The following is a 23,979-nucleotide window of genomic DNA, read 5'->3' on the forward strand; positions in this document are numbered from 1 at the left end:
GCTGCTTCAGTCTGTCGCACTACCAAACCCGCTGTTCCCGTTGAGTGTGACACCACAGCCTTGAGTCGGTGCCCAGGTGTGACACTTGTCAAGAAAAGTTGGAAGGGTAAAGCCTGTGTGGAGGTTAACACATGCTTTTGTGTAAATACGGGTTAATGTCTTTGCATAGAGATGCTGACAGGGGGGTTTCAAGGTAAACATTACTCAGAGGGCTGCGGAGGAACGAATGTACACACGCCAAACATTTCATCAGCACATGGTGCGTGTGGTCCTGTTTGTTAGACTGAGTGAAAGAGGATGCTGCACTTGAGTTTGGACCAACACCCAACATGACAAAGAACTAAAAGGTGTTTCTGCTTTTCAGACGAATGTTCAGGTGTTTAAGAGTGTTGCATCGTCACTGGATGAATTTACACACAGTTTTTCCTATCATATTTCAACAACTCAAAACACATAAGGTGTTTTTTGGGGGGGGTTATTCAGCCTAAGGCCCATGAAACTGCTGTCAAAACCACTAAAACATTGGCAGCTGCTAAAAACCAAAGGCTGCACCCTGAAGAAAAATTGGCAAACATTTGACATCAATGTGGCTTAAATTAACCCAGATAGCTGCTTTTGTAAGTTGTTACAGTGCAGACACAAGTGGATCAGATCAGGGAAAATGGTTTGTGTTGGAAAGAGTGTGTGTGTGTGTGTCTGTGTGGGTATGAAAGCGAAGCTATTATGCAGATACAAAAACAGTAAGTAGCTTAATTGGCAGGCCTGGCCAAGGCTGCTACTGGAACCCCTCTATCGATCTTCTAAAGACTGAACCGCACTCACACGGACAGACACCGCCGCTTACCGTGTCTGAAAGCGCCTGAGCCGGGGTTGAACTTATTTCGGGTGGAAGCAACGCAAGGAGGGGTGGAGAGATGAGCTGGGGAGGTGCAGGGATCCATCTGTTTTTCTTTACCTCTGCGACTGTTAAGTCTAAACGGAGACGCGAGCATGATTCAGATGTACTCAGGGAAACATTTTAAGTGTCCCTGTGCAGGAGTAGGAGATGCTTCTGAAGTGGCGTTTTTATGTTCAGATTTCTGTAACAATCTAACTTATGTCTCGCAATACACAGCCATTTAGCTCTTCACTTGTGTGGGCAGGCGGTGTCCTTTTTCACACACTCAATATCTTTTTATGTCCTGGTTGTGGAGAGGGGAATTAATGAGACTTTCTAGTAAAGCGGCTTGTCTGAGCTCGTGCAAAGTTCTGCAAGGGTAAATGAGCCTGGAGCCTCGGGCTAGGACTTGTTGTTGTTGTGTAAGTGTGCCTGTGTGCATGTGTGTGATACGGTGCTTGTGTGCTCCTTCCTGTCTGATTGTTTACAGCCTTACCTAACTGGATTCCAGATGTAATCCTACAGTCTCTCTGATGAGTCTGACTATCCAAGGCTAACAGGCAGACTTTGTAGAAGTCCCCCTCAGGCGTCGTCCTTACACCAGCTTGCTTCCATACAAATGGCATCCTCCACTAGTAGCAGACAGATGCTGCATAAACTGACCAGTTCTCTGTATATGCGTATAAGCCTGCTAGCCTGCAGGCTGTTCCTGTCAGACAACGCACAAGGCTAATGAGGTTACTCTGTTTCCTGTTTCTGCCTTCCTGTCCCCTCCTTGGGTTTGCGGGAGTGGAAGGGCTTCAGCTCTGTGGCACGATATGTTTACACACTGTAACTTGCACATGCTCCAAGACATATTGTGTATGTGTGGATGTATAGGCAGGCACACATCCTCCAATAAGTATTTAGCACACCATGCTGGGTCTTGTGTTATGTTGAGATGTTTCGGTCCAGATTCGGTAGTGGAGTGCTGCCACATTTAAAGGCCAGAAGAAAGGCCTTAAAGCGTTGTGCAAGAATTGTCCATTAACGGCTTTAACTAACAATTGAAAATAATGTTGTATAAAATATATGATAGAATTTCTTATAGTAAAGAAGCTAGAACCAGCAAATGTGTTACATTTTTGCTCGAAATGACTGAAATGATTATCAAAGTAGTTGGCAAGCAATTTTCTTTTTGACCAATTCATTAATTGACAAACCGTCCTTCACATACTTTAAATATGGCAGCACTTGACACATTTTCAAAGGCCACATGAAAGGTCCTTGTTATATTTATTTATTATATTTATATTTATTGTCATGACACTAGAGTGCATTAAATACAATAGATGGGTTCAATGGCAGAAATGTGATCCGTGTGAAATTTGCTTGTAAAGAAAGAAAATCATTCTTAAGGAAATGTCGAATTAACACTGCCGCAGCTTCAGTCACTATTGCTGGATAAGATGTTTATTCATCGTGGAAATAGAAAATACCTGAGAGGAAATAAATGTCCTGATGGAAGGATTTTCATAATCTCCAGAGACATTCAGCACCTGGTGTCACACAGCCTGAATGAAAATGAGAGCACATTCATTTGACCGCAGGTATCGTAAGAAATCAGCTATTCCTGTTGATGTTAGAAGTCATACCTCCCATTTCCGTGTGTGGAGGAGAGGGCTAAGAGTGCAGCTCCGTTAAGAGGGATCAGCAGCGGGGTCTTTCAAGTCTCCCGGGGGGAATAGCAGGAGGCGCGGGAGCCATCGCTGCTGCCATCGTGATGAATGACGGCATGTCGGGGAGCGCCGTCCATCAGGACTTGCTCTCCGCGTGACCGGCGCTCACGAGCTCATGTTTGTGTGCATGTGCCCGCAGTGCAGGGAATTGAGTCGAAGCTCTGGTCAGCGGCGAGTAGCCAAAGTGAAAATGATACTGTGACAGAGTTGGAGGGCAAGCGTGAATGAGGCTATTATTATTGAATGGGAGCCATTTGTTATGCAACCTGTCACAGCGCACACATACACACAAGGGGTTACTTTATGTTAGATGTTGACATGCATTTCTACCGCGAGACCAGTCCTCTGCCGCAACACTCGGCGCTCTCAGCCTGCCAAATGTGACTCAAGAATATGAAGAATTTTCCTCAACTGAGCCCTAAAAACCATGGCAACGGGGCTGTGAAACTGATATCACGCCGTTACTTTAACATTTCACTTTATGAGAGACGCTTAAAATTCCCACAACAACAATTTCACCGTCCTGTCTTGGTGTTGGATGAGCAGGAAACAGTCGCTTTTAGCCGCTGCTCCTCTGGTGATGTGTGCCATGTATGCACTGAGACCAGAGGCAGAACTGCTTTCGGGTTCTGTAAGATAATCTGTCAACACTGCAATAACAGTCAGTGTTAGCAAGATTAGCAAGGGGTTTATACTTTACTTTTTTTAACTCTGTTTTAATGTCACAAATTAATAATGACTAAAGTTTCTTAAATTCGCTAAAAACAGACAGTCAAAGAGGTCAGTTGATTACATTTTGGTCATGGTGTGAATCAGGGCCAAACGCCCTGAGGGTCAAACGCTTTTGTTTTTTAAAGTCACAGGTGGTATGCTGCATTCATGTGGGAGCTAAAAGGTCAGACAGCTGGGGTCTTCAATTTCAACTTCTCATTTATTTGTCTAAAAACCTACCTCAGTGACGGAAAATTCAAAACAAATACATGAAATACGGCTTTAGAAGTTATTTATACGCATGTGTGTAGGTGTGTGTGTGTGTTTTTGTGTGTGTGCTTTCGGTTAAGGGTCAGAACAGGGGTCAGTCGGTCACATAGCCGGTGTGGGTGGGCAGCCCCGTCACTTTAAACCCTTTATTATGTAGACAGTTGTGCCTTTTCTTGCTCGCATGCACACGCATATACAAACAGGCTCATTGATGCACACGCACACATTTCTTTCAGTCAAAATAAACCCTCTCACAGTATGTTTTTTTAAAAGCGCTCTCTCTTTCCCCCTCCATCTCTTTCTGTCTCCACCTCTCTCTATCTGCTCCACTTTTTACCAGCCTGATAGCGTTTTATGCTCGACAGGGCTGAATGGCGCTGGCAGTCTGTCACTTATGTACGCTCAGATAGATTCAGACTGTGTGTGCGTGCATGAGTGTGCAAACGCCGACAGCTGATATGATTGACAGTGCAGACGCGGGAGGTTTGTGTATTTCTGTGTGTGTGTGTATGTGTGTGTGTGTGTGACACCGAGCTCAACGGGAGAGACCATCGCGGCCTGGTTGCAAACGGAAGCATTGTTCTCAGGTAGCAACCTCTTATCTGCTTCATGTGTAGGTATCTGGAGGAAAGGTGGTGAGGGAGTATGGTAACACAGCCTGTTTCTTGCATGTGGACCAAGTACAAATGGCTCGTTTTCGGACAGCTTGTGTGGTTAACTTCCTTTTTTTATAGTTCTTTTTATATTTTTGCTCAAGGAGCATTTACACAATTGCAGGAGGTACTTCTCTCCCGCGGATGGAAATGTTCTGGAGCACTCTGCTCTAAATGTTGGGGCTATCCCAGCATGGCCAGTTTAAAGGGAAGGCCCTGTGGCTGCACAAACACACACACATGCAGACACACATTCCGATGCAGTGAGCTTGTGGTGTAATGAGGCGATTATATAGGGCCTCTCCTCCCCGGCAACCCCGCAACCTTGTTCCATTCGCCTATTCTCTGAGCTCTGAGCTGAGCTAAGCATCCGGTCTACTTGAAGCCATAAGGGACAAGAGGACCAGGATGTAGTTAAGATTGGAATGTGAGTTTTTGTGGGGCGGAGGGGGGGTGGGGGGGAGTTAACACGTGCTTCGTGGTTGAGGAAGTCAGCCTGGTTTTTAGCAGCTACCTCAGTTATTTGCAAGTCATGCTTATGTTGGAAAAACAAAAATACCTGGACCTGGACTGTTTTCCTAATTTGCTGTCAGATTTTTCTAATGAGTCACTTGCACTTATTAAGCATTTGCATGGCTTTCTCTGCATCATAGCATCATAGTGGTGGCAGAATTTGGCCCTCTTTCTGCCTTTGTTCTGGGTTTCTTGAATGCTGAGCCATGCCTTAAATGTTTCTGATCCACAAATATTTGCTGATGACCCAAAGAACGGTTACAGTGCCGTATTTGGGAATTAAATAATTGCTATCACCATCATCTTCGCCACTTGTGAACCCCGAGCAGTCGTCTCCTCACAGCCAGTCATCTGGGCCCCATGTGTCGGTGCGAAGAGCGAGAACGATCAAGATGTGGAAAGGAGGAAGGGAAAGAGGGGTAGCAGTGGGCTAAAGACAGTCCCGACTACTGGATACAATAACCTGAGCTTTGTTAAAATAACAATTCTCCCCTATCCATCTTTCCATCCCTGTTCTTCTGAAGGGAAATGTGTGTTAGAATAACAGATTTTGGGCCGGTTTTGTAGAGCAGATCGCAGCTGGCGCGTGGCCCACATTCCTCTGCCATGACATCCACGCAGTCGGCAGCAGCACGGCACTATTTTTAGAAACAGCTAGCGAGGACGCACTCGCGCGCACAGGCGTGCACTTGCATAGAAAGGTACCTATATGCAGATTCCCGTGTGTGTGAGAATGTATACATACCCGAGATGAGATTGTGGGAGTTTTGCTTGTACAGTAGCAGTGTTGGATGTCTCCTTGTTGTCTACAAATTGTTTTATTGGACAGTTCATTGATGAATTGGAACTGGTTTTACAACCTTTTTTAATCATCGCTCTCTGTCCCTCCTGTACAGTCAGCGCTGGTGCGTCTGAGCTGCAGAGCTGACGTTAGCACTGGCTTTCTGTTACTTGTACACACAGACCCAGATGCACAACACGGCGGATCTGTGACGCTTTTAAAGGCACAGTGTTTTTTTTCTTTTTTCTTTTTTTGCAGTGAGTGTCGTAATAAGCAATTTCACACGTTAAAATGAACACTGCACATCCGGCACTCTTCATCATCTTCCCTTCCTGTCCTTGTACCCAATACTACATCCAGGGGCCTTTTTTTTTCGGCATCAACTATGAGACGCAGCCAATGCAATCTACTTGTTTCCTCATCAGCTCTCAGAGTTATTGGATTTGCCTGCTGCGGAGAGAGGGTTGTTGAGTAAGGCTGGGGTTATGAAGTGGAACCAGCTCCACTTTTCATCTAGTTAGATGAACAGATGCAGGGATAGATTGATCCTGCTCAGGCTCTCTTGAGTCTTTAACATTGGCACACCGCAAGCTTTTTTTTTTAACATTTGCTCATTTCCTGGGACTGTTTCAACATTCAGTTTATTCGCTCTCTTTGGTTATGATTGCTCCGCTGTTGTCAAAACTCTTTCCAGCTGAGTTTTCTTCATATTTGTTTCCTGGATCCTTTCTCACCATAAGGATTTTAAATGGGCTTATTATTTTCAATATTGGCTTACAACAATAACTTCTGGTGCCGCTACATGGATATTTGATATTTTCTGTGATTTCTGAACAAAAGTTAAACGAAGTGAAATTGGTTTTTAGTGCTGTGCCGTGCCACCAGACTACGGAGCAGCTTCTTTCTTCAGGCTGTGATACTCCATCCTAGAAATGTCTGAATCTGACCCGGTAACAGGCTTTAAGAATAACTAAAATAATTTTACAGAAGTTGCCAATTTTCCTGCTGATGGCCGTGTTTGCTTATGTAGGCCATAGAGAGTAGGGGCCAACTGATATGTTTCTTTCAGGGCTGATGCTGTTACCAATTATTAGTAGTCACGAAGTATAATAAATACATTTTGAAATGGATTTGTTACTTCCTCTCAGTTACCAATTACTTTGCAGATTCAGATTGTTCAGTGTTAATAGGCAATCACTTGTGACTTGTAACCAATCACATAGTGTTGTGGGCGGGATATTGAGTGAGACCATAAAGTGGCGTCTTCAGAGACAGAATGCTGCATCAGAACCAGAAATGGCGTTATCAGCAATTGGACACAAAAACCATCAATACCGAAATTGGAAAAATGCTGAATATCTACCTGATGATGATAATAATGAGTTATAAATTCAGACTGTTTGATAACCAGTTATAAGTTTGTAGTACATTTAGGACAAAATAACCACAAACTCTCGCCAGAGATTACATTTTTGACACATAAGAACCTTCTCATGCTGCAGAATAATGTCAGGAAAGGAATTTAAATGTTGCTAGAATTAGCATCTCAGGAGTGTCTTCAGTGATATTTCCTCCTCTTGGTTTCAATCTTGTGGAGAAGTTTAGTTTGAGAAAAATGTTAAAAAGAAGCCCAGCGGGAACAGCACTGTCTGATTCATCGCGGCATATGCGTGTGACAGAAAAAGGGAGAGACGAAGTGAAAGAGGAAGAGGCTTTTCAAGCACAGTATCCCAGCGGATGCCTAAAAGGTGTCTGTCTGTGTATTCTTTGTGGTTTTTGCAGGTCGGATTACCCGCGTATTGCAAAAAGGAGATGGGGGGTGGGGTTGCTGGGTGACAGTAGGCACACAGCGTTCCTGACACTGTCACTTGGTTATATACACACACACATAAACACACAGGCAGGCAGGCAGGCATGTGCACGGAAAAGGTCCCTGCGCTCATTAGTGGAATTCCACCAGCCTGATGGGAGCTGGTCGGGGTGTAGATGTGTGTGTCAGTGCCAGGTAGCGCTCTGCTGGCACTGGTCTGTGTAAGAGCTGTCTCTAAAGAGCTCTGGCAATATCTCAGAAAGCACACACGCACGCCACACACACGTACACTCCGGCACACTCACACACACTCACTCACTCTCTCTCACACCCACACAAACACACTTGGGGCACACTGTTATGTCTGACTACGAAACTGAGATGCAACACAATTTGGTTTAATTGCTTATTTTGAGTTGCCCTTCCTCCGCCATGCCACATTTCTCCTCAATCAGGCGGTGTGATTTCGGAGGGATTTTGCATGCGATTGCCACCCATCTTTTCTTTATTTTACACCTGGAAACAAAGACACCTGCAGGAGCTGTTTTTTGTTTTTTGTTTTTTTTTTGCGAACAGCGAAAGCAGCCTCGATGAGAACCTTACCTCTAAGGTCGAACAAACGGTTAACCTACAGTCGAGCAAAGGTTGTGAGAACCCATTTAACCAACGATCTGAAGTTATGAGGAACTATTAGTGGGGTTTTCCGAGGTGCAGCAGCTGTAAGAGCGTAGAGTAATGCTCCCTCCAGCTGATGAAAAAGTCGGTCAGCGTTTTTTTTCCCCCCTTTTTTTTTCCAGACCTTGTTGCTATGTGTACACAGCGCAGGAAATATCTGTGGCGCGCTGCCAATGACTGTGAGGAAACCAGAGAGAAAGTGAGAGAAAAAGAAACGCAGATGAACTTTAAGGTCAATTTTCCGAGGGAAGGATTTTTTTTTATCCCTCTCAGTACAGCTGTGTGTTGTTTCTTTGTGTGTGTAAAAGTAGAGATACAATAGATGCTGTTTATGTGAGAATGTTTGTAACCCCGAGACATACCGCCAGTGCTATGTGTGTGTCAGCGTATGTTTGGCCTTGTGACACACCAGGAGGGGAGAGGGTGCCAGTGAGCTGTCGAGGTAATTGGTGCTTACCTGGCAGGCTTTTGTGCACACACACACACACGCTCAGACACACACACACACACATGCACGCTCAGAATGGATTAGATGACATTAACTACAGGAGAAAATGGCATAATTGAACGCTAGCACTACCTTGTCTCACGTGTGTGTGTGTGTGTGTGTGTGTGTGCCCTTGTGTGTGTACGCGCCCTTGTGTGTGTGTGCGCGCCCTTGTGTGTGTGTGCGCCCTTGTGTGTGACAGTCTAATGAGGGACTGCACGCTACACACAAAACACACCCGATCAACCTCTGTCAGAGGCTGCAATCCAGCAGTGCACTGAGTGGTCTGTGTGTGTGTGTCTGTGTGTGTCTGTGTCTGTGTGTCAGCATGCGTACTGTATGCAGGGAGATGTGGCTGTCACCCATCAGCTCCATCATGTGCAGACACCCAGCTTTTAATCTTGTTCTCCCCCCCAACCCACCCCTTCCTCCCTCCCTCCCTCCCTCCAGCTCTGCTGAGGCCTTGTCCCCAAGGCCCCTAAGCAGACCTGGGAAATAAAAACAATACTCCGCAAAAGCTTATTTTTATCTGCTGGAGATGCACAAAAGAAGACCTGCACACAAAAGCATGATAAGCAAGCAAAAAGTCTTCAGGCTTGTCAATATTGTCAAAGAATATTAAGAGTTTATGGAATGAATCGAGTGAGTGAATGAGGCCATAATAGTTTCGATCTAATTACAGGAAGAGAATGAACTAAATTTGCGGATTTCTGAGTTTTTCTGAGTAGTTTGTGAACTGTGCTAAGTAGAGCTCAGTGACGATCGATCAAAAGAATATTAATCACCAACATTTTTGATAGTTGATCTCAGTCGTTTTTCAAGAAAAATGGTTGCTGCTTCCAGCTTGTTTAAACTAAGGACTGGCTGCTTTGTCTTAGTCATTTATGACCTAAATGAAGAGTCTTTGGGGTTTGGATTGATGAGTGGAATAAAGAAGCAACTTGAAGATATCACTATGGGCTCTAAGAAACTGTGATTCGCTTTTTTTAACTAACTAACTAACTAACTAAGGGAGCAAATTTGAATCTTCATTCATTGGTGTGTCTTTGTATTTGCTGGCCTCTTCTGAGTAGCTACCTTTCTGACTTCACACAGCGTTGTAGGGACCCTATTGCCCTCTAAGGGCATCTTGTTTATTCAATAATGGAAATATACCAACCAGATATTTCTGAGTTTGTATTATTGCCTTATTGAAGGCACAATTTGTGAGAATTGGCCACAAGTAAAATTCTCAATAAAAACAAATGGGGGTAGCATTTCTCCGGAGTAATTCCCTAAGTCCTGCTAACTGTAGCTATCTTTAGGTGGTTAGCTCAGTTAGCTGTGCAGCCAGGGATTTTGACTGAAGCTGGAGGAAACTATTAGAAGTGTAAATATTTTACACCACTGGCAGGACATTTGGACCAGGATGGGCTTGGGACTAGCTGGTTAGCATGCTAACTTTAGAAGAAGTAGTTATCTCCGCAACACGATACATATACATAACATCAAAACTGCTCTTTCATCACATTCCATTGATGATTTTGAATGTTCTCAACATTAATTCTTACATATTGCCACTTTAATGTTGTAAATGTTCTATTTTTGAGTTTGAATTTCTTTTCCAAAACTACATCTATTGAATCAGACTGTAATAATGGTGAGTCAAAAGGCGAAGGGAAGAAGCACAGGGAATTTGTTAGATGAAGGTGATGAAAGTTTATACCCGACACGTGCTGCACAGCGACCAACTTCATCTGAATGAGAGTGCACATTGTTGAGAAATGTCATCTCTGTGTCCCGAACTCTGAAGATCTGAAGTAAACACACGCCGACACATTTGCACACACCCTGTTGTGAGGCCGCTATAATTAGCTGCAAGTTGTCTGCTGCACTGATCAGAAGGCAGATTTTCTCCATCATAACAAGTCTAGTGTCTTGTGTGTGTCTGAGAGCGAGTAGAGCGAACCAGACCCGGGGTTGCATCACTGAAAGGAAGACATTTCTGAGCGGTAGTCATTTCAGAAGCATTTTATTCACTGGCTGTGGGAGGCTGCATAATATTAGGATGAGATTAACTTTCTCCCTTTCACACACTCAGACAGGCTGACACACACAGACTGTCACCCCAGCCACAGTCGACTGAATTCCTCAGTTTATTTATTTATTTATTTTTTGAGAGCTCACTCGTTCTTAATGGAACGCTGTGACCGCTATCTTGTTATTGAAGCGGCGATAAAACATCTCGGAGTGATTATTTCCATGCAAGGTGAAGATTTCAAACACTGATGTCGCCGTGATGCCCACCAGCCACTCGGATCGTTTGAGTTGGCTCAGCTGAGTCAACTGGATGATCCGACCGGCGCTCCCACACGCGTCACCTCTCACGTCTGCCTCTTACTGGACTCAGACGGGAGGAAGTGTGCTCGCCAAGGATGAGCCGACAGGATCAGAATTTTCTTTTTTTTTTTTTCATTTTTACATTTAAATAATTAGCATACATTAGCTTTTTGCACAAAGACACAAAGTGTTTTCTTGTCTCAAACCTTACAGCTGAAATCCACTCGCCCCATGGCTTGACTAGAGAAAAAGCTATTTCCAGTTTCCATTATTTATTAATACCTCTTTGTTGTTGCTCATGTCCTAATCTCATTTCCTTTAGTCATTAGCGTTGTTCGACATCAAACACAGCTGCCAGAGCAATGAGTGTAGGGGAGCAAGGGGGGGGGGGGGCAGAGAAGTATGGTTTGTTGCTGTTGGACACTCGCTAAAGACCCTTTTAACAAAGCTTGATGCGGTGGAATACTTTCCCATTAAACTGTTAAAATTCTCGAAATGAGCAACAGACAGTAGCGTTTTAATAAATTGCAGCTTTGATGTGCCATATGTCCTGCTGTCGTGTGTTTGTTGCTCCGATTGAAACTGACTGGTAAAGAAAAGGAATAAAAGAAAAGATGGCCATGTCTTGGAAAAAGGATGTGGTGTGTGTGTGTGTGTGTGTGTGTGTGTGTGTGTGTGTGACTCCTGGTGACCTCTTCGACAATAACATCTTCTGTCTCAGCCTCCCTGGGAGAGATTAGCACCACATGAACTCGTGGTCCCATGATGCTTTTTTCATTTGCTTCCTACCTATTCATCACCATAACACGCTCCTATCACGGCATTGTGGCGAGATGCAGTCCTCCGTGCATTCTCATGCTAATGCTGTTGCCTTGTGTCCTACTGCAGGCAAATGCTGTGTTATGCTAATGCAGTGTCATGCTAATGTCACGACATAGCAAGAAATGGCAACCGAAACAATATGTTAGGGGCTTTTAAATAAACTTTGTCTGTTTCTCTTTGCTAAAGCTGTCATAACTTTTCATGCCTCTTCGCACTGACTTACAAGATCATTGTTTCCTAGATGTGCTGTTATTTTTATATAGTAGTATAATAATATGATATAAAAATCAATTCCACGTCCTTACTTGAATGCTAATTGACGGCAGCTATCGATGTAAACAAACATTTTACCAGAATGTGCTGACAAAAGGCAAACATTTATAGACTGTTTGCTCGCTGTCTGCCAGCTTTGGTTAGTAAAAAATGAATGTATGGATAAACAACATGACGATTAAGAACTTAAGAAAGAGCAAGTGTGATTTCTGTCTATGACAATAGGTTTGTACTGACCCGTTCTTTCCTTCTGGATGTTTCCACAGGATGACAGTGATGGGATCCCGTGGTCGGAGGAGCGGGTTATGCGAAAGGTGCTTTACCTCTCCCTAAAGGAGTTTAGGAGTGCACAGAAAAGGCAGCTGGATGATGGAACCACAAACTCTAATGGTAAGTTTGCATCCATGTCGGTAACGCGAGGGGACTGTTCCACTGTGTTATCCCCTCCTTCCATATGTGCATTTTTTAGTGATATAAATATCAGATGAGTATATTTGTAGCCGTCCACTTTACCTCAGTATGATTTTCTATATTGGTGTGGTCAAGGTCGCGCGTTGAATATCAGGAAATAAGGCAAACAGAACTCAGACTACATTTGCTCGGTGGAATACAAAATTTGTATTAGTAAGTATTACTTCCGCAGGAATGAAACCAGAGGTTTAAACATACAGTAACACTTCATCCCAGTGTAAAAACAAGACTGGATCCTGTAAGCTGCTATAATAGGAAACTTTTAATGACTTAGTTTCTGAAAATAGTAAGTTATTTTCATTAAATATGTGAAACTTGCTCAAAAAATGGCTTAGTAAATCAAAATAATGACTCGGTATCTTAAAATAATGGAACGATGTGCAAAATAGTGTCTTAATATCTCAATATTAACCATGACGCTTTCTTAGAAGAATGGCTTGGTATTTCAAAGTAATGACTTGATATAAATAATGAGATACTTTCTCAAAATATTGAAATAGTGCCTTAGAATAATGTGAAACCTGCGCCAACCATCACAAATTCATGTGCACCAGCTAGCTTTCTGTCATTGTGTTGAGAAAGTTTTCATTGTTTTCTGATCCAAAGTCTTATTTGAAGAAATGTTTCTTCATGACTTTTTTTCACCACATTGGTGCTAATGGGCTCCCGTAGTATTCCACCCATGAGGACTTTGCAGACGTGGAATGGAACAAAATGAACCACATCCCTCACAGTGTACTGTAAACAGGCCTGCGAGGATAAAAGGGTTTTCTTAAAGTCCAACAATTCGACATGTTGGAAACCTTCACTTTGATTTGACAAAATGAAAGTGCTGCAGCATTCTGAGGAGAAAATGTCAGAGTTGCCAATTTAGTCTGGCTTGGCTGTCATTAGTGTCTCAGTCCAGCTCTTCAGTGCTTTAATTGCAGGCGACAGTTTTATTAGTTTGTTTGTATAGGGAGACTAAGCGTGTTTTCTTTGAAGACGGAACCTGATTTCACTTTAAATGGAGAGAATGCGATGAGACCGGATGATTAAAGAGTCCTGTTTGCTTACTGTTGTGGGTCAGTGGGCAGCGAGCTTGCAGTCTTTCCCTTTGCTGGTTCGGTGTCACATCCTCAAAGGAACCCTTGAACTGAAAGTGTTGCCCATTTATTTTCAACTTTTGTTTGTGCATCAAACAGAGAGGCTCTGATGAGGTGGTTCCAGAAAGCAGCGCGCAGAATGAAACATGTGCAGACGTGTTGTTGATCTTTTTTTCAGCTAGGGCCTTTACGCTCACCCTTGTGTCTGGACTCATTAAAACACAGACTAATGGAAGCCTGGACATGAATTAATACTTGAAGTTGCTTACTTAGACAGAAATCCAATTCCAGGTGGGAGCCTGCTACAGTAACAGTTGAGGGACTTCTGCTGTTGTACCCTGTAAACCTGAAACGGCACAAGAAGAGTGAGAGCACGGGGGGGGGGGGGCTGAACAGCTTGTTTTGAACGAAGCTGCCACCATGTCTTTGTTTGACACTGGAGCTCCCACACAAAAAAGCCCTCAGCCAGCCAACAGCGGAGATTTGAACTTCACACGTGCCTCAGAAGCTATTCTCAGCTGACATTAACACAACCCAGACACCAAAAGAAAGGAAAGTCATCCAGCCATCCAGCTAGGCAGGAAGGGAGACGGGCCGACAGACAGGAGGGAAGTCTCTTTTGAAATCTAGCTTATCTTTTATACCTTGCGTTTTTTATTTTTTTTCTCCTTCCGTATTTTCCTCATGTTTTCTTTATTATATATTTTCTGCACCTTCATTTCTCCTCTCTACATCTGTGCCAAGTGCCCCCTCCCCTCCCCAGTATCTCTCTGTGTCTGTCTGGCATCTCATAGCTGCCACTCCAGAGCTCCTCAGGGCCTTTTAAGCCGCCGCGGGTAGCTGACCTTATCGCCTGAATAAAAATGACTCATTAGAAAGCGTCGGCGGCCCGTCGTGCCGGGGGTAACGACAGCAGCCCACGCTGACACAAAAGGGAGCTGGGCTGAATAGACGGGCCCTGCTGTTTTAGAGCACCGTGGGTTAGCGGGGCTTTGGAGGTTGTATGAGCGGCACAGTTTCCCGTCTCACATAGGCGCTGTGGTGAAACTGTCAGCCATTTTGGAGGATCACACTCAGCGTGCGCTACATCCTGAATGGGCAGCCCCTGCTGTTTTAGAGGACCGTGGGTTAGAGAGTCTGGGCTTATGTCGGAGCCAGACATGTGCCACAGTTTTCAGCCTAACACGGGCATTATTGTGAAACTATCAGCCATTTTGGAGAGAGCCAGACCTCGCAGGCACAGAATAATTAAATGTGTGATTGATGGAGTCGGTGGAGAAGATGATAGAGATACCTGTCATATCTGAATGATGAGTCAGTTAATGGATCGCTCCTTTGTGTGAAAATTAATAAAGGAACAATTTTAGAACGGGTTAAGCAAAAACATTTGCAGGTGTCGGCCTCTCGGACGTGAGACGCAGTGCATTTCTCTGTCATCATTGTAAATCCAATCATTTTTTGTTTTGGTACGTTGCTATTTTAAAGGAAAATATTGAAAGTGGGAATGCAACTAACAGTAGTTTTATTATGGACGTTCATCTCAATTTAATTTATACAACAACCAATCGTAATTTCATTCAAACGTACTGTTCGATTATGTTTTGTGCACGTGAGGTAACGTGGTCGTTCTGGAAACTGAGGAGCCATTAAGCTTTTGTCAAACTAACTTGGTTATCATATTACACTAAGGAAACCTGTAAATACTCACAAATGAGAAGCTTGCACCTGAGACTTTCTCATACTTGCTTCAAAAGCGACTTCCTCTAACCTAGACTAAGAGAACCATTTCAGTTCTGATTGAATGAATATTTGCAAATAATATTGTAGCTTGAGCTGCAGTTAAAGCAACACTATGTAACTTTCTGCAGAAATATAGTATAGAGACTCTTTCCATCCATCCATTACTGTACCCACCTATCCTTTGCAAAATTGGAGAGAACATTGGGAGAGAGGCAGGGCACGTCAGTCTCGTGCCCAGAATGTCAAATATCAATCGCAGTCAAATAACTCTCTGGCATCTGGCCTAAAACTTTTTTTTCGATGATCTAGGAATGAAACACAACCATCAACTATCGTTCTCCAGAATAACTTAAAAGTTTGATGTTGCTCCTTAACTTCCTTAATTTGTTGGTTGTCTTGATTTATTGATTACGCGCTTGGTCTAAAAATTGTCGGAAAGATGCCCGAGATGACATCCTCAAATGTCTTTTCTTGTCCACAATCCCAAAAATATTTAGTTTGCTGTCACTGACGAGCAAGAGAAACCAGAAATTATTCATTTCAAGAAGATGGAATCAGAGAATTTTGAAAAATATCCTTAAGAAATTACTCAGCATTTAATCGTTGCTGACTAATCAGTTAACCGGTTAATATTCTATACACAGGATCTGGTACGTATAAACAAAAGGACCCCCTCCGCTTCGGTGCATTTCGAGACAAGCATCCACCATTTTGGGGAAATCATGTGGCTGAAGGAGGTTACAGCAGTACCTGGCTGTAACAGCGTGTGTCCCCCTCCCCGGGCATCTGTCTCTGCCTCTCTCCCTTCCCACATACCTTCATCCGTCCCCAGCCTCGTCCTCCTCCTCTCTTGGTCGCCTTGTGGCAGCGGTGGCTATCTGTTTTAAAGGGGGTGTGGCGGTCTGTCAGTCGGCTGCATGTGTGTGCGTGCGTCTGTCTGTCTCCCCACCCACTCAGCCTTCTCCCTGCCCATAGCCAGCAATTATGCCATCTCCCCAGCCACTTTACCTCGCGCCGTTGGCAGCCGTCCATCTCGGCGTCCATCACACTTCCTGCCTCTCCCGCTCGCCGCCTGCATTATTTAACAAAATGACATTATGCCCTCCTGCATCACCCACTCACCCTTCTTTACCCGCTCCGTCGCGGCCACATTCTGCCTCCTCTCATCCTCCATCTCCCTCCATCCGAACCGTCCATCCGGTTGTCTCTCCCCGGATGCAGGGTTTCATTACACATCAATAGGACTCTGGTTACTGCCTTTTCCGCGAGCTCCTGTCTCCTCTCTCCCTCCCGCTGCTCAATCTCCTCGATTATGTTCCCCCCACCCCCCCCACCCTCCTCTCCATAGTCTCTCTTTCTCCCCCCCTGTTCCCTCCATCCGTCTCTGTCTCCCCTTTTTCTCACCATCTCCCTCTTTTCCGCTTTGTCCTTCCTGTCCTCTGCCCCCCCGTCCGTCTTAACTACCTACAATATCTGTCACCCAAAGCCCTCCCTCCCTTCTATTCGAATTCTTCCACCATCCCCACCCTCCCTTTCCTTTCCCTTCCTCTCCTGTTCTCCGTCTCGTCATCGCTGCGTCTTCTTCCTGTACTTCCTCACCTCGCCATCTCCCTTCGCTATGCTCGTCTCTCGTCTCTCCTCTCCTCCCCTCTCCCCATCCCTTCCTTTCCTCCCTTTCCATTTCCCTGAGTGCTATTGATGGAGGAGCTGGCTGCCGGCCAGAAACCAGGAGGGGCTGAAGAGAGAGGAGAGGGTTCCCAGTTTGCCTATTTCTCCAACTGTCCCCTCTCTTTCCCTTCCCCTCCGTCCGCCAGTCTCGGGACCTGCCGTTCCTGCCCGTTTTTTTTCCTATGCGTGCCGTCCCCTTTCCTTCAGCACTCACTCTGCTGTCACTCTGCTGTCTGTCTGTATTTCCCGTGCTGCCAGCTTCGTGCATGGCCACAGTGGCAGCCGTGGCAGCTACAAACACTGTGTGGGCCCCGCTATTCTCTCCCTGGAACACCAGCAGAGAGAAAGGAGAAGGGGGGGAAAAAAGAGAATCTCAATAGCCGGATGAGCGCAAGTTTAGCTAATCTGTGAGGCCCATCGCGTGCCCTCACAGTATCCCATCTTTGCCCTTTGATGCTTTTAGATTTACGGCCCTGAGCTTCACATAGCAGATGCCATGTTGCTGAACTGTGCATTGTTGTTGTGTGCTTTTTGTTCTGGCTTGTGGTGAGTGTTGTGCAGTGCTGCTCGGTCTAATTTTGGAATGAAGGGCAATATATCTGGGGCTATTTGAAATCTCTCTCTCGCCAGGCAGTCAATTTTAGTATCCGCTTCCACTCTGAAAAAAGAATAAAAGGCCTGGGAATGGGTACTATGGGGAGTTTCACCCAAAAACAAAACTGCCGATTGTTTCTTTTTATATCATCCCATAGTTTTTAATTGTATACAGGCACAGAGGATTACATGAACAAAGGGCATGAAAGAGAAACCTAGTCCTCTTGTTTATGAGAGGGAAAGGGAGATTGTGGTGTTGTTTAACATCAGAATTGACGCGGAAATTGTGCAGAATTGCTCATGCATGAAAGGGAAGTGAAAAGACAAATCAAAAGGTGCAACTAATGACTTAATTGTCGATTGTGGCTGCAGAGGAAGCTGCATGTAAGCTGATAAACTGCCTGCAGTGTTGTCACTCAGTGGCTACATTGAATTGTGGGTAATGTAGGCTCCAGGTTTTAAAAGGTATACATTGAATTAAAAAGGGGAAATCTCCAGCTTTGCTCTATCGATTTTTATAACTTGTTTGAATAATGAGTTTAACAGTGTTATAGGATTGACAGCCTTTCCTGGGCCTTCATTACCCACAATGCAACTTTGCCACTGAGTGACATCACTGGAGGCAATTTGCCAGATTACATGCGGCTTCCTTTCGAGCCACAACAGGCTACATGCAACTTTTGAGGAGTAAAAACTGAAAAAAATGCTCACATGTAAGAAGCCTGAATCAGAGAATTTTGGCCTTTTTTTTTTTTTATTAAAATCAGTTTTACTCAAAACAATTGAGATGATTACATTTATCAAAACGGTTGACAATTAATTTACCAGTTGACTCATAGGTGAATTTGATTAGCTTTAAACCGATTACAGCCATGCATCTGCTCACCAAGAAACAAGTAAGCATGTTATCACGCCTATAATCATGGCCCCTATATGAGTCCCTGTCTGCAGTTATTCACACATTGCGCCTGTGTTTTTAAGTGTAATCAAGGCCTTACAAGGGTACACACTCTGCCCCCACGATGATTCTTCCTCTGCTATAGATCTCTCTTATTACTGTAGCTCACACTAATAGGCTCCTCTCAGCCCTGTGATATGCCATGTTACGCTATGTACTTCTGCTCACTTCCCGCCACTCTCTCGAAACTCTGAGGTGAACATAGCGAGGCGATGGGCTTAGTTAAGCATGCATATATCTGATTAGAGTCCCCCCAACAGGGGCTGCTAGTAGGATGGATCTCTTTCCTCTTTCTCTGTTTTTTGGCTTTTGTCTGGTCTATCTCTCATTGAGCTGCATTTGTATCGTAATGTACTTTTTCCCTTCAATCCGTACCTCAGCCGCCATCTCCGCACGTCTGCCTCAGTCGCCCATCCCCGGCCCTCTGCCTTTTCAAAGATTCCCAGCCCTGCCCCTCAGATGGGCGTTCATGTGCAACCAACATATGTCAAACTACTCTTTGGAGGAATCGGGGTGGGGGGGATAGATTGATGGAGGGGAGGGAGCGCGGGAGCGAAGAGGAGGGGGCGGAGAAATGGGCCTCAGTCTGTTTGTTTGCGATCTGTGGGGACATCATGCGTCAGTCATTTTCTGAGCACAATTAAAGTTAATGAGCTAGTTTGGTTTGTCTTTTTGCTCTGGTGCGACTCTGACCATCAATGTTGTCCAGAAGTGGTGATCAGGCCTCGGCTAATTGTCATTCTTAAACAGTCCCCCCCCCCCCCCCCCCCCCCCCCGTGAAGTAGATTTTGAAAAGTCAAAAAAACCACCTCAGTTGTTGAGGAGAATGCTGCAACACTGTTTTGCTGTGAAGCTCAAGACACATTTTGTGAGCTACAAAACGTTGGCCATTGGCCCATTGGGGTTGGCGGGGAAATGACTGAATTGTTATATCTGGGTGAACTCTTTCCCTTTAATCTGTCTAAATCTGTGGAATTGATCCTAAAAAAAAAAGTGCAGAAAATCTCTCACAAATGGAAATGAACTGAATTCTTTGTTGCCATCTGAAGCTTTTTTTCATTTGGAGATCTACTTTAGCCTGAAAGGGGAAACTTCAAAGAGCTCTCAAGTGAAACTCTTGATTGATTAAAGGCACTCGAATGGGGGCCCTTCGTGCTAACCGTGGCATTGTAAGGCGGTGAATCACCCCTGCCCTATAGACTTCCAGGCTCTCCAACGCCAACATAAAGCATTGACAGCAGTGCAAGGGCCTTACTCATCACGCCGGCGCTTGTTAACTCGGTGACCGCAACGATGTGTGTCTGATGACTGTACCTCGGCTTTCAGGTACTGGCCTGCCCTGCGCGTGTGTGAGAAAAGCCAACAAGCCTGTGTGTGCGCCTATGCAATAATCATAAAGTGTGTGTGTGTGTGTGTGTGTGTGTGTGTGTGTGTGCGCTCAGCCTCGAGCACATTCATAAATCTCAGTTAAATCATATGTTTGAAAAACTCCTTTTACCTGCTCCACAATCTCCATCCTGTCTCCTACACTGTCATTTGATGCTTGATGTGTATGACACAATGCCCGGGCTTGTTCCACAGTAGCATAGGATAGCATTCAAGTTGCCACTTATCCTAACCCGCACTCCCCTGTCGTTGTTATCTTAATTTATTTCCCTTTTGACACCCACTGTTAGAAGTTCGCAGCTCAGGGTGAGTGACACATCCCTCCGATGCATCAGTCAGATGGAATTTCACTGGCCGATGAACTAAGAATCCCTCAGCCAATGAGAAAGTGACATGCACAGTTGATGGGCGAATGAATGGATTTATGACAGCGGCGCTCTCGGTTAAACAAACCACCGGGAGCTTAAACATTCAGTGAGTCATCAGTTGTTTTTGCAAAATGAACTTGAATAATTTAACAACCTGCCACACTGAAGTCCAGTCAGGCATGAATACTCGTCAGAACGGGTCAAAACGGGCAAAATGTGATTAATTATTGTCAGTGTCGAGAGTTTGATTGCTGCATTGCTCACTCGCTTGCATAAATCTTCAGCCTACATGTCTGCAAAGTGATACCGCAGCTGGCGAGAGCGGCGCAGTTCGAAAACATGTGACTGCCCCTCTGTCTCCAGTCGGTCTCCTTGGCAGCTGCCCGCACTCTTTTTTTTTTTTGTTAACTCTTGAAAAGCTTTGAACTTCCCCCAAGTCGCCCCCCCCCCCCCCCCGATAAGTTTGCTCGTTCGCATGCCATTGTTGAATCAGACGCTTTGGTGCAGCGCGTTCCAAGAAATCGCAACAACCGCCCAAGAGGAAATCAAGCCTTGTGATATCTATTTAATTTGGTTGTCTTCCTTAATTACCATTGACTTCCACTCCTCTGTTTGACCCAATTTGAATTCTCGGTGCCTGTTGTTGCTTTTGATTTTAGAATCTGTCTGGGGGCTTATTTTGTTTGTCTGAGTTGCTCGCTAAATATTTAATTAGGGCTCTGTCAATTGGGCTCACTAAGAATGTCAAGTCCGGCGATATCCGTTTACTTTTCTCGCCGCCTTGGGCTTGTGTTTTTTTTTTATTCTTTAATTCTCTGTCAAAGGGCAAACGTCACGTATGTCGGCGAAGAACAGCAGCTGCATTCAACAAGGGAACAGAGATATGAATAAGTAACTCCAAACCTATCACCGTGTGATACTGAGATAGATGTGGCAATATGTGGTGTGTGTGTGTGTGTGTATCACAGATGATGTATCACCGTTTTCACACTGACTGCAGATGCTTTCGGCTCGGCATCTCTGTGTATTAGAAAGGGAGAAGTTGATAAATAGAGAGATGGGGCACGCATTATTCAGTCTTTCTTCTGTTTTCCATGTTCTGCACTACACTCTGCACTTTCAGATAAAGCAGACCCACCATAATCACATCAAATGAAATGCATCTCCTCCGCCGTCAGCCCTCCGTGCTGCGTCAAATCACAAACGGAAGGCTTTATTAACTCTGTCAGATGAAAACAATGTTTGTTCCCTAAAGAATCCGGCGATATTTTAATGCAGTACGAAGCCAGATATCTGGAGGTGGTTGGTTTAAACAGGATTGCTCGTCTCTCCTCAGGTGCTTCACTCCTTGCCAACGGGCAGCTGAACGGCTCGGGGTCAAAGGGCAGCCACAAAGAAGATGGGTCCTTGCGCTCTCAGGGCCTAGACGGTGGCAAGTATGGCGAGGATGGCCCTGCAAAGAAGAGGTAAGACTGCATGTGTGATTGTATCAGGGTGTCTACAAGTCACAAAAAGTCTAAAAAAAAAAAAAAAATGAATAAAATAAATGTTTGGATTTGAATAATGCACAGTATGTATTTTCTGCCACTAGGGGTATCTCAGTCAAAACAAACGAAATACTAGCATTGAAAGGCATTGAGTTAAAGTGTCTGATACCGGTAGACACCCTGGTTATGTGTGTAAGCCTGTTTGTGAGTCATCGGGGTCATTAAACAGCTTTGCAGAGCTGTGAATCTTGTATCGGTGCAGAACTGCGAGCCTGTCTGCGAGTTCATATCAAAGGGTTGCTGCTGCTGCTGCTGACACGGAGTGTGTGAGGCCGTGAGCGTGATTAGAAACTTTGCACACACACATTACAAACTGTACCAGCAGCTTAGTTGTGATGAATTTCCTGAGCTCCGAGGGTTAAGAGTCTGCTGCTCTCAGGTTTTCTATCGTTTACACACTTTATCTTTCTCCCTTTTCTTATTTGCTCTCTTCCTCTGTGTGTAATTCATCCCGTCCGTCTCCCCGTACTCTCTTACAACACCCCCCAGGAAAAATCAATTGAAAATGTTTCCACTTTGTCCGGCACATTGATTTATAAACTTAGTGTATGCACTCTCTTTGTCATTTCTTCCTCTTTCGCCTCCTCTGGACGAGAGCAAGTTGCCTATTAGTTGTGTAATAGGAGATGACAGTCAACAGAGAAGTGTAAATAGTGCCACCCTGTAAAGGGCGCCGAGGTCTTTTTAATGAGCACGCCCCCTCATCTTTTAATGCAAATGCCATTTCAGTCATTTATAATTAGCCACTTAAAGGAATGTTGCCATGCATTTCCAAATGAATCACTTAAAAAATGTAAGTTGGCACGGAGTACAATGAGCTGTTCATATCCAGCCAGCGGATTTTGATTATTTTTATTTATTTATTTATTTTAAGAAGGCGTTTATATCACAAGTGAATTATTCAAATGGGCTTTTGTCTGTTAAATAAATAGTAATTTTCAGAGAGATTGGTGCAAAACACTGCTCGCTTTCTCTCTCAGACAGATGTTCTTGGAAAATGGAATAAAGGATTGTTGGAAAATGTGATGCTTTCTAATGCATTCAGCATGAAGCGGTTTTTGAAATCACGAGCTGGAAAATATGATTTACAAATAATCACGCTCTATAGAGTGTACAGCAGATTAAAAAAAAATTGCTAGCGTTTCTCCCTCGGCACACACACATTAAACAGCACACAATGCACCTATTTTTCCTTATTATATTTTCAGACTCACTCCCACTTTTTATTCCAGCTACTGTAGATGGCAGGTGTGTGTTTCTGTGGGTGTGTGGGTGTGTGTTGTTTTGTTCTGCTGCTGGTCTCTCACTCACTCTCTCTCACACACACACACACACACACACACACACACACACACACACACACACACACACACACTGACAGGGCATCAAAGCATCAGTGTAAAGCTAGGGGCGGAGTCTGGGGGGTGGGGGGGTGGGGGGGGGGGGGGGGGGCCGGACAGCAGCAGATGTCCTTCTGTAATGAGCGGCCCATACAGGCTCCATTCACTGCGTGTCAAGCACCTGCCCGAGTCCTCCGCACTGTCACTCGATACTGTAACCTCCAAATCTGAGCTCAGTCATGATGAGCTTTCATCTTACCTGGCTCCGAAAAACAGGAGGGCAGCTGATACGAAATTTAAAGTTTCTCCGAAGACTTAAAAAAGAATGAAAATGTTCTCTTTTTGTTTTTTTGCGAGCAGTAGAAAGAAAAAAATATCCTCTTAACAGGTGAGCTCGGAGTCAGCCAGGATAAATGAGGTGAGGCTGTACACACAAGAGAATAAATGGTAGCGGCCACTGCCTGACTGACAACAACAGAAAGTGCTGAATTGGAACCAAGTGACCCCGCGGCTCATATTATTGCAAAGCGTAAACACTTTACTCGGCACCAACTGAGCGAGAAAAGCACCGAAGGAATAACTTATAACAAGGACACTCTCACACTTTTATTCTCTCTTGCTCTGATGGCCTGTAGTGCTGTGTGTGTGTGTGTGTGTGTGTGTGTGTACGTTGAATGGAGTTCAATTAGAGGCCACCCCGATCCATGGTTTTCATTAGTGCACTATACACACACAGACAAACACACACACAGCAGGACTGAATGAAGAAAGGCTCTATCTGATGCTAATGAAACACAAGCCTAGCCAGTACTTGGCACTGCCTCATGCCCTCTTAAAAAGCTTATAATGTGTGTATGTGTGTGCGCGCTTTATGTGTGAAGGATGACTCCAGTGCCCTGGCATGGCGGCCCCG

The 23,979-nt window shown here is 44.6% G+C and overlaps 1 protein-coding gene across 2 annotated transcripts in view; it reads left to right on the forward strand.

Annotated features, from left to right (window-relative positions):
• The window catches only part of jarid2b (jumonji and AT-rich interaction domain containing 2b), a 112,322-nt gene that overhangs the window by 41,513 nt on the left and 46,830 nt on the right, over nucleotides 1-23,979 (forward strand). For both annotated transcript variants that reach the window (XM_030413138.1, XM_030413140.1), the window contains exons 2-3: nucleotides 12,176-12,299; nucleotides 21,516-21,645. In XM_030413138.1, the coding sequence (XP_030268998.1) occupies nucleotides 12,176-12,299; nucleotides 21,516-21,645 (254 nt within the window). The remainder of the gene's footprint in view (nucleotides 1-12,175; nucleotides 12,300-21,515; nucleotides 21,646-23,979) is intronic.

This window comes from Sparus aurata, chromosome 3, assembly GCF_900880675.1.
Source record: "Sparus aurata chromosome 3, fSpaAur1.1, whole genome shotgun sequence".
Taxonomy (NCBI): Eukaryota; Metazoa; Chordata; class Actinopteri; order Spariformes; family Sparidae; genus Sparus; species Sparus aurata.